The 12092-nt window shown below is 38.4% G+C and overlaps 1 protein-coding gene across 2 annotated transcripts in view; it reads left to right on the forward strand.

Annotated features, from left to right (window-relative positions):
- UBA6 (ubiquitin like modifier activating enzyme 6) overlaps positions 1–10707 on the forward strand; it is a 31056-nt gene extending 20349 nt beyond the window's left edge. For both annotated transcript variants that reach the window (XM_071556043.1, XM_071556042.1), the window contains 11 exons: positions 364–492; positions 1377–1428; positions 1532–1595; positions 2438–2507; positions 3159–3230; positions 4404–4521; positions 5410–5603; positions 6728–6855; positions 7579–7666; positions 8046–8140; positions 10423–10707. In XM_071556043.1, the coding sequence (XP_071412144.1) occupies positions 364–492; positions 1377–1428; positions 1532–1595; positions 2438–2507; positions 3159–3230; positions 4404–4521; positions 5410–5603; positions 6728–6855; positions 7579–7666; positions 8046–8140; positions 10423–10558 (1146 nt within the window). In that variant the 3' untranslated portion in view covers positions 10559–10707. The remainder of the gene's footprint in view (positions 1–363; positions 493–1376; positions 1429–1531; positions 1596–2437; positions 2508–3158; positions 3231–4403; positions 4522–5409; positions 5604–6727; positions 6856–7578; positions 7667–8045; positions 8141–10422) is intronic.
- The last annotated feature ends 1385 nt before the right edge of the window (positions 10708–12092 follow it).

A 12092-nucleotide genomic window follows, 5' to 3' on the forward strand; every position in this document is an offset into this window, starting at 1 on the left:
AGAAAGACTGAGGCACTGCTACTGTGTGATTAGTATATGCCACACTGATGTGTAACTATCTGGAAAAAATGAGAGGCAGACTGAGTATGAAGTAAATTCAACTATGTAATAGATTATATTCAATGGTTTACTGTCTATTCTTATAAGTCTATAATGGCCAGTAGTACATAGGGCTGGGTGGAAGTAAATCAAGTAGACTACAACACCTGGGAAAAAACCCAGTGGAGAGGATCACATAAACACATAAAGAATAATATTTCACAAAGTGACCCTCTGTTTCCTTTTGCCTAAAAACATATTTACTGTTTGACTGGATTTGAAGGAATCTTGTCTGTTTTAACATTTTTATGTTTCTTTATCTAGAGAATAAAATCAGGAGAGAGCTTAGAAGGCTGTTTTCATGTTATTAAAACACTCAGTAGAAGACCTCGAAGCTGGAGTCAATGTGTAGAACTAGCAAGAGTAAAATTTGAGAAGTACTTTAGCCATAAGGTAGGTAAGACCTGTAAATGAGGTGCCACTGGACTGGTGAGGATTTTAGAAAACTTGGAAGCCATAATAACTAGGTATCCAAGTCTTTGCACTCACTTCCATTTCTTCATAAATAACGAACTGTACTTGAAACTTAAAAGTGCTGCATCTCTTTCTACTGTAGCACTTCTAGGTCTGGTTTATTAACTCACTCTAGTAGCTCTGTTCAGTAGTCTCCAAGCCATTTTCCTGGCAATTTTCCAGTTAACTAGGTATTGTGTTTTCCAAAGTAGCGGGATTTATCAGATGCCTTTTACTAGGACAGCAGATTTTTGTTTCTTGCATTAAACTTTGTTATTGAACTCATCTTCGTAACCCTGATTTTTTCAAAGATTGTCTGAAATAACAGCCAGTCATTCAGAGAATCTGGTCCACAGTGTTGCTTAAATTATGTGTGTAATTTTGTAGGAAAGATGTGATCATGACATTGTTTATTAATAAATATGTCTATGCCAATGAAAGCTCTGCTTGTAATTGTCACATTGATAAAATGTTGCATTCCCAATTTTGAATTCATAGGCAATTATCCTAAAGTAACAACAGCGTGGGGGGAATGCTTTGTGTCTTGGAATTAGTGTCTTGCTTGGACTTTGTACAGATGAGGTGACATTGTCGTCTTTGTTTTGTGAATGAATGGGCAAGTCACTCTGTCTGGTAGTACTTGTCTTTAAGCTTTCCATCTTGACACAGTCATCTTAGAATTTTCTTAACTCTTTAAATTACTTCAGCTATATATTGGAATGTATTGAGATTTCATGTCATTACTGAAAAGAAGGTTTGATTTAGTGAGCTCATGTCAACCTGTCTATGACAAATTACTAAAACTACTCTGACTTTTCCTCTAGGCTCTTCAGCTCCTTCATTCCTTTCCCCTTGATACACGATTAAAGGATGGAAGTAAGTACAAATGCCACTTTATGCCTGTTGTGAATTCACGGAGTATGTTGTGTTGCTGTTCCTGGTTCCTTAGGATTTCATCTTAAGTATCTCTTCTTACCAGGTTTGTTTTGGCAATCACCAAAGAGGCCACCTTTCCCAGTGAAGTTTGAATTTAGTGATCCTTTGTAAGTATGGTACTGCCACAGATGCTTTAGAGATGTTTTGTAGCATCTATAAAACTCACTCTACGCCAGAAAGTGCAAGGCAGTGGCTTTACAGCACTAGAACTTGGACTCATACTGATGGGTGTTAGTGCATAGTCTTGCAAATCTGTGAGAGATTTGGTGAGTTGTCTCATACTTTCAATACAGGTAGTTTAATAGGATTGGAGGGTGCTGCGGGAAGTTCTGACAACATCTAATGTGAAATGGCTTAGAACCACCTGTTTCATGTCCCCTGGAACTACAGAATTACTGAGTTGTCGCTGTCATACCTCCCCTGCCCGCATTGTCTCCCAGTGTGAAATGCAAGATGTACCAAATTAAATTGTCAATTAAATGACCTAGTGGAGAGCCCCTTCTTCATCACCAGTTGGGTCTGATCTAGATGGCTTGGGTATTACAGATAATTTAAAAAATTGATGTTGTTGAAGGACTCAAAAGCATTTATCTGCTCCATATGTACACCTGCTTTGGAAAATTGTCAAGATCACCTCTTTTAATTTCAGGGAAAACTAAAGTCATGGCAAATAACAAAGTAGTTTCAAGGTGAAGCCTTTTATTATCATAGTGTTGTCATATGAGTAGTTGTTTTCCTGACTGCAAAGGTTAAGAAAATTTGGTTTTCATTAAATAACTCTTAAACTAATCAAAGTTTGATTAGTTTTGGGGACACCTTCTGAGTCACCCAAAACGTGCCATCTGTTTTTTATTGTGTGCACTGAAAGATGTGTTTGAGATTTCTTATGATTACAAACTTTTGGGCAACTGAAGTAATAAAAAACAATCAAAAATTATCTTTTCTTTAGGCACTATGGTTTCATTGTGAGTGCAGCAAAACTCTTTGCAACGGTGTACTGTGTTGCTTTCACAGAAAAGGTAATCCATACTGTAAGAGTGTTCCCAGCACCCACCTTGGATGTCTCTATGTATTCAGTCTTGTCCTGATGTCTGGTTGTCAGTTCTTTCCAAGAACTGATTAAAGTGTTTCTTGAAGTAAACTGTGCTTCAGCACTGGCACTGCTTACATTCTTCATCTGTATTTAAGTCCCTAATCTGGAGAAGAAATGAGTGGTGTATTCAATATTTTTGATAAGCACTGAACTTGGGAATTATTATTCTGATGCACCTGTTTCCTGTGCAATATAGCTACTGAACTGAAAGGAGATGTCTTTTAGACATTTTTTTATTAAGTGTCTTAGCTATGCTCTGGGGTTATTTTTTTAACTACTTGTGGCCTCTGAGTAGCTTACACTTTCTTTTTCTTGTTACCATTTTTCTTTTCTAATTGGATCTTCTGTAGGTCATGTTTACACTTCTGTTTAGTTTTTAAGTGCTAGGCACTTTACACCACTCTGGTTGGCTGTGGTAACTGAAATGTCATTTGGTGTTTTAATGATGATGTTTGACTGAAACATCATTGAATATTTGTGAGATTTTTTGAGTTTGGTGTTCTTTGAAATGCTACTGGATGTACAATCTTTTTGTGATGATGGAAACTTAAATTGTTTTTCTTCAAAACCATAACAGGATTTGTCAGAGGAAACTATTTTGAGTATTATTTCAACTGTGAAGGTACCAGAGTTCAGGCCTTCAAACAAAGTAAGTGATACTTAGTTTAAATAAAAAAATAAAATATTTCACAAACAGTGTCCCTCATTTCCAACTACTTCTTGCATTAATGCTAATGAGAAATAAACACAAATTAAAATGTGTTTTTGGGAAATATATAGGACTGCTTTAACTTAGTACAGCCATGGTATCTATGTACCAGATGCTAAATGGAAAATAGTGAAAGGGTTGCATTTTCAAATGATTTGTTTTAGCATTGTTTTCCATGCATGGATGTAATTATAACTTTGCAGGTTTTTTTAAGTTTACGTGAGTCTATGTTATTTTAGTAAAAGTAGTAAAATTTTACTCATAAGCAACTTTAAAGCCATCCAAGACTAGTGTCGATTTGTTATTTCTGGCTAATATGAAGGAAGTGTCATTACTTTTATGTTTATTTTTTAAGTGTTAACTTCAAAATAGCCTAAGCATTATTGTGCAGTGGCTAGCATTTGTCATCATTTAAAATTAGCAAATATTCCAGTGTGTTTTCATATTGTCTTGCACAGTGTTAACACTTGTCTCATGAATGCTTGCCTTATGTGGACAAACTGATGTTTTGACATGTAATCACAGATTGGTTGAGGTTGAAAGAGATCCCCAGAGACCACCTGGTTCAGTCCCCTTGCCTGAAGCAGGTTGTCAAGGACTGTGTCCTGTTGGGTTTTGAATATGTCTGAGAACAGACTGCACAGCCTCTCTCTGCTACCTCTACCAGTGTTCAATCATTCTCACAATTTTGATTGGGGTGTTTTTGTTTGGTTTTTATCTTTAAAGTATTTTTGTATGTTTCTTAGGGAATTTTATGTGCTTCAGCTTGTGTCTTACACCCTTGTAGTGTTGTTGGCCACCAGTGAAAAGAGTTTGGCTGTGCTCTCTGTACTTTCAACTCATCAGATATTTATACAGACTGATAAGATCCCACTGACCCTTGTCTTCTCCACACTGAACTATTCCAGCCCTCACAAGCTTTTCCTTGTATGAGAGATGCTCCAATCCTTTAATGATCTTTGTGGCCCTTGGATGGACTTGCTGCAGTAAATGTATGTTACTCTTGAATTGGGGAGGAAAGACTGCAGGAAAGACAGGAAATTTAGTACACTTGACTCTCATGCTGTATGAAGTTCATGTATTTTATTACTCAAGCACTGCACGCACTTGCAGGTTGTACAGACTGATGAAACTGCAAGAAAACCAGATCATATTCCAGTCAGCAGTGAGGATGAAAGAAATGCTATTTTCCAGCTGGAAAAGTCTATACTATCCAATGAAGCTCTGGAAGGTGAGTAGTGCAAATTTCTGAAACCTCATAGCTTAGTAATGTATTGCATTGGTCTTTGGATAAACCAGTTCTGTAATTCTGCAAGAAGCAGAGCTGGTGTCTAAAGCTTTCTGAAGTGTCATGCAGATATCTGTCCTGTTGCTTGACATTACCCTATGCTTCTGTATTTCTGAGATTGCTGCAAGTCTTAGGGCTCTCTTTCATTTGCATGCAATTACAGTGTTGATGATAGGGAGCAGGGAGCAGCAGGGAATTGAACTCTTAAGGAGGGAAAGGGTACTGGCTAGGTTCCAGATGGACTGAAAGTGATTTCAGTATGAGAAGGCTGAGAGTTAGTACTTATTGAAATCAATCTGAAATTATCCTTAATTGTGAAGTCTGTTAAGAATCTTCCTCAGCATCTTCTAGATATGATGAAGACTCTCAGATCCTATTTTTGTGCCTGGCCACATGAAGAAGTCATAGGACAACAACTACATGCAAGCTTTTTTACCCTTGTGAACACACAGGAGAAAGATTAATTTATCTCTAATCCCATGGAGTGTAAACCCAAAACTTGACTCTCATGGTGTACATAGAGAAATGGTTGCAGATAAACAAAGCTTATAGAGGGAATTCTCACAGGATGAAACTGTAGCATAAGACACATCCAGACTGTCCAAAATTTATTCCTGGTGTTGCAAGGAATATAAAATTATGGACCTCTGTTGTATTTTGTTATTACTTTTAACAAGTGGTATTGATAGGGGCATTTCTGCTTCTAGCATAGGGGAAACAAGTAAGGCACCAAGTTCCAGGATGTGAGATTTTTGATTTCTTAAGATTCTGGTTCCTATAAACTATGTTTAGTTCTCTAATAATAATTTTTACTTTTTTTTTAACGAGCAGCTGACTTGCAAATGAAGCCCATCTCCTTTGAAAAGGATGATGATAGTAATGGGCATATAGATTTCATAACAGCAGCATCAAACTTGCGAGCCAAGATGTACAACATTGAACCAGCAGATCGGTTCAAAACAAAGCGCATTGCAGGAAAGATTATTCCTGCCATTGCAACAGCTACTGCTGCAGTATCAGGGCTGGTGAGTATGCTCTTTAAATGCATATTTCTTTCTCTTACTGTTTCTTGACTAAAACCACTGTTGTCTGGGCATCAGTTAGTGCTACCCCAACAAAGCCTCACTGAAAGAGACGGATATATTTCTCATGTACCAATACAAAAGGTCACGCTTGGTTCTAGATGTGCTTGCTGAGGAGCATATCCAGTGCAGGTAGCTCAGTGTACAGCTGCACTGTCAGCTGTAGATTGAGCTCAGGGTGGTGAGAGCCCCAGGCAAGACTTTGCACAACAAAGGGCAAGGGGACCTGTGGCTCCAGCCAGGTAACTGGTCACCTAGAGACCCAGCAGGAGGTGAGAGGACTCAGCTGGAAGACCCTAGACTGTTGTTCACACAGACTGTGAGGGTACAAAGGCCCAGGTAGTCCTTTGTTCAAGGTCCCTCTCCAGAGGTGCCAGCTCGAGCTGTTACTCTGTTTGTTGCACTATGGTAAAATTACTTAAAGGAACCAGAGGTGTGACACTGCTGTGTGAAACCCAAAGCTGAGCCAGTGAGGAAACCTTATCTGATTCTGAGAGTGGGATGGCTATCGAGTTGAGTGGGGCACCCATTGAGAAGTTGCCTGCTGTGAAGGTGCTTCGGCCTCAGCACTTAAAGTCTCTGGTGATGGAGTGTGACTTCCAGAGTAGCTCCTGAAGGGTCAGACAGGGAGGTTTCCTTAACATGATAAGCCTTTGGTGCTTTTATTTTGATTTGCTGGACACAAAGAGTTGGAAATCAGCATTTTGGTTTGTTTTCTGCCATTAATGCTAACTTCCATCAGAGTGCCGCTGCCAAGAGTAAAGACGATCTGTTCTGTAGTAGTTCCTGTTCACACATCTCAAAAGAACTTCACACTTTGTGGAGGTTTCTTGAAATAATTTTTGGAATAGTCCTACATTAGGAACACTTTGAATGTTTTAAGTATTTCCCTTGGCAGCAACAGAATTTATTTCTGTGGCATAGTGGGTTGCAGTTCCGGATATTATTTATTCTGCTGCTTTAACAAAAGCTTATCTCATTAGCAACTTTCTTTATAGTTGCTGGCCTCTTAACTACACTTGTGTTGATAATACAGAACCTAAAACCTAAATTCTTCTTTACTGCAGGTTGCACTGGAACTCATTAAAGTTGTAGGTGGCTACCCAGCTGATGCATACAAGAACTGTTTTCTTAACCTAGCCATTCCTGTAATGGTCTTTACAGAAACTGCTGAAGTAAGAAGAACGGAAATCAGGTAGGAAGGACAGTGACAAGAGGGGCAAGGGCAGTATTTGGAAACCTGCTAATTGATGCTGAGAACTTACTGAGCCATTAGAAAAAGTTTGAAGTTTGAATAGTAGTTATTAAATACAGATAACCAGATTAAGGTCTTAAGTGTTCACATGCAAAGCTATTACAGAACTACAGTTCATGGCCATACTCCAATTAAACATTATAGAGACTCAAAACTTTTTTGTTGTTGTTTAAACTTGAAAGATGATGAATCACTCCATGCTTGCCATCAAACTCTTGTTACCATTTACTATATACTGCTAAAGGTGTAAATGATCCTCTTAATGCTGCATTGCTCAAGAACTTTGGAAAATGCAGCACATACTCATCTGTCCTCATTTTCACTTGTGAGGCTTTAAAAATCTGGACAAGTTAGATGTGTGGCATTGTTCTTAGGAAACATCCTGGACACACTTTTGCATCTTACTCAACACACGACCATTCTTCAGTAGGTCTGAAAGCTCATAACTTCACTGGCATGTACCATGTTTACTTAGAGCTATTACTGTGTCTTGTGCTTAGCAAGGTCAGAGGGCTAGAGAAACAGCAGCAGAGAGGGAAGAGATTTTTGCTCAAGATAAAACAGCACATTGCTGGAGACATGGCATTTTTTCAATACACATTTAAAGGAAGTGCCTGAGTTCACATGCTAGAGTAACAAGCAACCTTTCACTTTTTAAAACAGAAATGGGATCTCATTTACCATCTGGGACAGGTGGACAATTTATGGGAAAGAGGATTTTACTTTGTTGGACTTCATAAATGCTGTCAGAGTAAGTTATCTATTGTACTGGATTAGTAGAAGACAAGAGGAAAGAGATTTCTTGTTTTGGATAGTTGCTTTGGGTTGGGTTGGGTTGGTTTTTTTTTGTTTCATCAAGTTACTGTTCAAACTAGAATAGTTTTAATAATAATTAATGTCAATGGGAGTATCTCTAAGTAGGCACATCCAAGCCTATTTTCAAACTCTTTGTTAATTCTTTTGGCTCACATGTATCTTAATAAAACTGCTGTCACTGTCCATGCATTAGCAAGTTTTCTGGTTGGGATCCTGTGGATTTGAATAATTAGCTGTAGTATTAGCAGCAGCAGTATCTGCTGGCTTGAGCAGCTGTTCTAGTCCTTTAAGAAGTTTCAATTTGTGAATTCCAGGAGAAATACGGAATTGAACCAACTATGGTTGTACAAGGAGTCAAAATGCTTTATGTTCCTGTGATGCCAGGCCATATAAAAAGATTAAAGTTCACGTGAGTATAACTGGAAAATGGGTCGAGGGATGCAAGTGCACATGCAAATTATTGGTTGTATCATAAGGATGTGTGTCTGACAGCAGTGTTTTCTGTCAGAGTGGTTGCTAGTCATCAATATTTTGGAAAGAAAAAAGATAATTTCTTTAATTTGGAAAAAGAAAATAAAATAAAAAAGAGAAAGTGAATTAACTTCTATAAATGAAGACAGGAGACTTCCAAAATGCTGTTCTAATTGAGGAATACTAGAATGAGAAAACTAAAGAAGTCTGACAGTAAGGTGGTTTTTTGGGGGTGAAAGAACATACTCTGGTTCAAGTGGAACAATTTAGAACCTTTTGAAATTGGCTTAAAACTAATGCTGATATTTAGCAACTTAGCTCTGATGGAGTTAATATATTGCTTGCATATTAAGATTTCTGGAAGTCTGTTCTGTTCATAGTAATTCATTCAGATTCTGTATCACCTCAGCCCTTTTAAAAATGACAACATTCACAAGGCTTTGCAGTGCTGCTCACTGACAAGAGATTGAGGTATTACAGACTGGCAGCTTGGCAGGATGTGAGGGCAGGGCATTGGTTTTTGACTGATAGGCCTTTGCAGACTACCAGCCGAATCTCACCCAGGTTTAGTTCTGCCTTAAACCTGTTGATTAAACTACTTTAGCTCAAAATGTGTTCCTTACAGATCCTGTGAAATGTATGCTGGTCAGTGTTCACAGGCTTTGCTGAACCAAGTGGATGCATTGATCAGTACTTCAGATCTGTTTCGAAGGTCTGCCAGCATGCAGTATAAGGCAAAATAGTATGAGCAAGCCACTTCAAAATCCCAAGAAGAGCCTGTAAGCTAGTGCTACCTTTAGAGTGCCTACCATACTGAGATGAGAATTTACAGCCTTTTAAAAAGAAGTTGTTTATGTGCCTTATCTTACAGCTGTATAAATAATTTTGAATGAGTGAGGTGTGTAATGAAGCCAAAGGTATGGTGTGAAGCTTCTTGTGAATATCAGGATTTCTTACTACCCTGAGGCTTGGTTCAAGCTTTCCATGTAGTAGCAGCAATTTGGGATTCTGTTACAAACAGTCCCAAAAGGTATTTGCACAGCAAACCCTTTCTTGTGTGTATGTTTCTCTTAAGTTGCTTAAAATCTTGCTGTAATATGACAAGCATTACCAGACTCATTCTTCATTTCAGAATTGCAGCACTAACTGGTGGCATACTCCTTAAAAGCAAGTTTTAGAAACATAGTTATCTGCTTTGCTCTGTAGCTTAGGGCTTCCTCATGCAAATGAAAATGATCTCATTATCTCCGCTGAGAAGAGGATAATACTTTGTGTTTTTGCAAGGAAACAAGTACTTTGGGAAAAGCAGCTTTTTGACCTGCATACTAAAGCATACTCAGAAGGGAAATCCTTCTCTGAGTGACCTGTGAGGAATAGAAATGAGTGACTGTACTCCCCCAGCCTCCTAGCATTTGAGTTGGTCTCATGAACCAGTTAGGTTATGCTAACCAAGTTAGCAGGAAAATAATTGTGAGCAATCTACAGATATGTGATGGAAGTGAGGTTGGCTGACCTATTCGGTATTCCAGTGTGCAACTTTCAAGCAATGGCTGAAGCTTTTGAGATTGCAGAGAGCAAAGGGCAGAAGTTGCACTAATACGTAACATGCCTACAATAGTTCTAACTCACATTGTGATCCTCAAGGAAGAAGTCCCAGCTCTTGGCGTTTTTTCTCCCCCTCATCCCTATTCACCTTTGAAATTCAAGGACTTAACATCATAACCCCAATAGAAGTACTTTCCATCAGAACTTACTATCTGGTGCCTGCAGTGGAATGTTTCTTCCTGCTGTACTAAAATGAGCTTTTATGCTGGACAGAAAACTTACTCCTCCTCACTGACTGAAATCCTATACAGAAAGCTAACTTGGCCTTGTGCCTGTGTAGGATGCCAAAGAGAAATTACATCTGTGAGGATTCCCATCTGAAACTGGCCATGTGCTCTTCTCTTTTGTACTGGTCACTTGTTGGTGAATGATGCAGTAGCTCACTAATGGGCAACATCTGTTAGGAAAACGGAATATGGTTTACTGGATCTCAGATGGAGATCCAGCTTTTATGTCAAAATTTAAAGATGCCTTAATTCTCCATTTTAATTTAGTCTGTAATATGTTGGGCCAGTACATATTGCTGGCACTGAAATTCATCCTAGTCTGGCGCTAAATTTTCAGTGCCAGTTCTCCTTCTGGTGTGTTAACAAACTCTTCTTCATTTCTCTATAGGATGCAAAAGCTTGTGAAACCATCAGCTGATAAGAAGTATGTGGATTTGACAGTATCATTTGCTCCAGAGACCGATGGAGAGGAAGACCTACCAGGGCCCCCAGTGAGATACTACTTTGTTCAGGAAGACAATTGATGGTAGAGACACAAAAGTCACGCATGGACTATTTGTTCTCGAAGGAGTGTGCTAATTTTCAGCTATTAAAGATGGTACTATGTATTTCTTTTTGGTGAAGCCTTAATTAAATGGTGAAAATCAGTGGTTTGCACTGAAGACAAACTGGATTTATGTTTCTTCTGCTCCTGTTTTCTTCAAACCTTTTGCTCAAAGGAGGATTGGTCAATCTGTGAGATGGAATGTCCAGTACAGTCCTTACCTTAAAGACAAGGTTTGTATTGATTTGTGGGGAGTTGAAGACAAGAATGGTGAACCTGACAAATGGCCCCTTTATGCAAATTATGCACTGCTTGGAGAAGAGAGCAAAAAATGGGAAAACCACCATTTTATGATACTCCTGGTGTTCTAAGAACATCTCAATTCTGTTTCACATTACTTAATTCTCGAACAAGAATTTCATTCTTGCCATCTGTATGAGATTTAATTTATTCAAAAGGCTTAAACTTCCACTTATGAGCAGACAAACTGCTTTATTGTGTGGTTGGTGGTTAGTGGTGCTGTAGCCAGAGCAGCTATCTTGTCAGTCTCAACATGGAAACACGGAGCAGGTGTAAATTGTCAAAACTCCCATGAAGTCCAGAGTTGCGATTGTTGATTATCTGCACTGAGACTGTTCTTTGCAGAATACTGCAATATGGGGAAAGTGAAAGCCTGTTAGAGAGCTGAATTAACACTTTCAACAATAAAACTTTGTCCTCAAGTAAGAAAAAATGTGGTCAAGCCTTTCTGTCCTTGCCAAATTAAAATCACTGTAGCACATTATGACTTTAAAGGAAGGAAACAGCAAATGTCTGTGGATGTTTGTGACACCAAACTCCTTTTGGCATCATTTTCTTGTAGTGAATGGTTGTGCTGTACACATGCCCACAGCACAAGTTGGAGTTGCGCTGAACACAGGTTTTTATCATCATTGGTCAGTTACTGGGATATTGAAGTCAAAGATCTTGTTTAACTAGAAGTCATTAGGGACTAGATTTGTTACTACAGTGATGCAGAGATGTGTTACAGAAACATCATTTAACTCTATCATTTAAACAGTGGGTACTTGAGCTGGTAGGTTTTTTTTTCCTCCCCACTATGGTAGAGTGAGGCAAGGTTAGAATACAAACCTATAAACTGGAAAACCTTTTCATGTGTTGAAGCTTTAGAGACTGTAATTGCACATTGTATCCTGTAGCTGTTGCAAAAGCTATTAACTACTTGGGTGTTTATTCTCAATCATCATTTATAAAGCTTCATGGATATCTTCACTTTTAAGGAACACTGTTGGTCAGAATTTTACTTTTTTCCCCTTCTCAGCTGTAGTCAGGAATAACACCTGTTAGGTTGGGAACTTGTACACCAAGATGTACAGAACTGAATAGCTGGAATCAATACAATTATTTCAATATTTTGGATTCAGTCTTATGTGTGGGATGTCTTCTGGAAGGTGTATATAATTTTCCAGTTGGTCTACTTTATAGATATAATTTTCTGTATTAATAATATTGTT

The sequence above is a fragment of the Pithys albifrons genome, chromosome 5, assembly GCF_047495875.1.
Source record: "Pithys albifrons albifrons isolate INPA30051 chromosome 5, PitAlb_v1, whole genome shotgun sequence".
Taxonomy (NCBI): domain Eukaryota; kingdom Metazoa; phylum Chordata; class Aves; order Passeriformes; family Thamnophilidae; genus Pithys; species Pithys albifrons.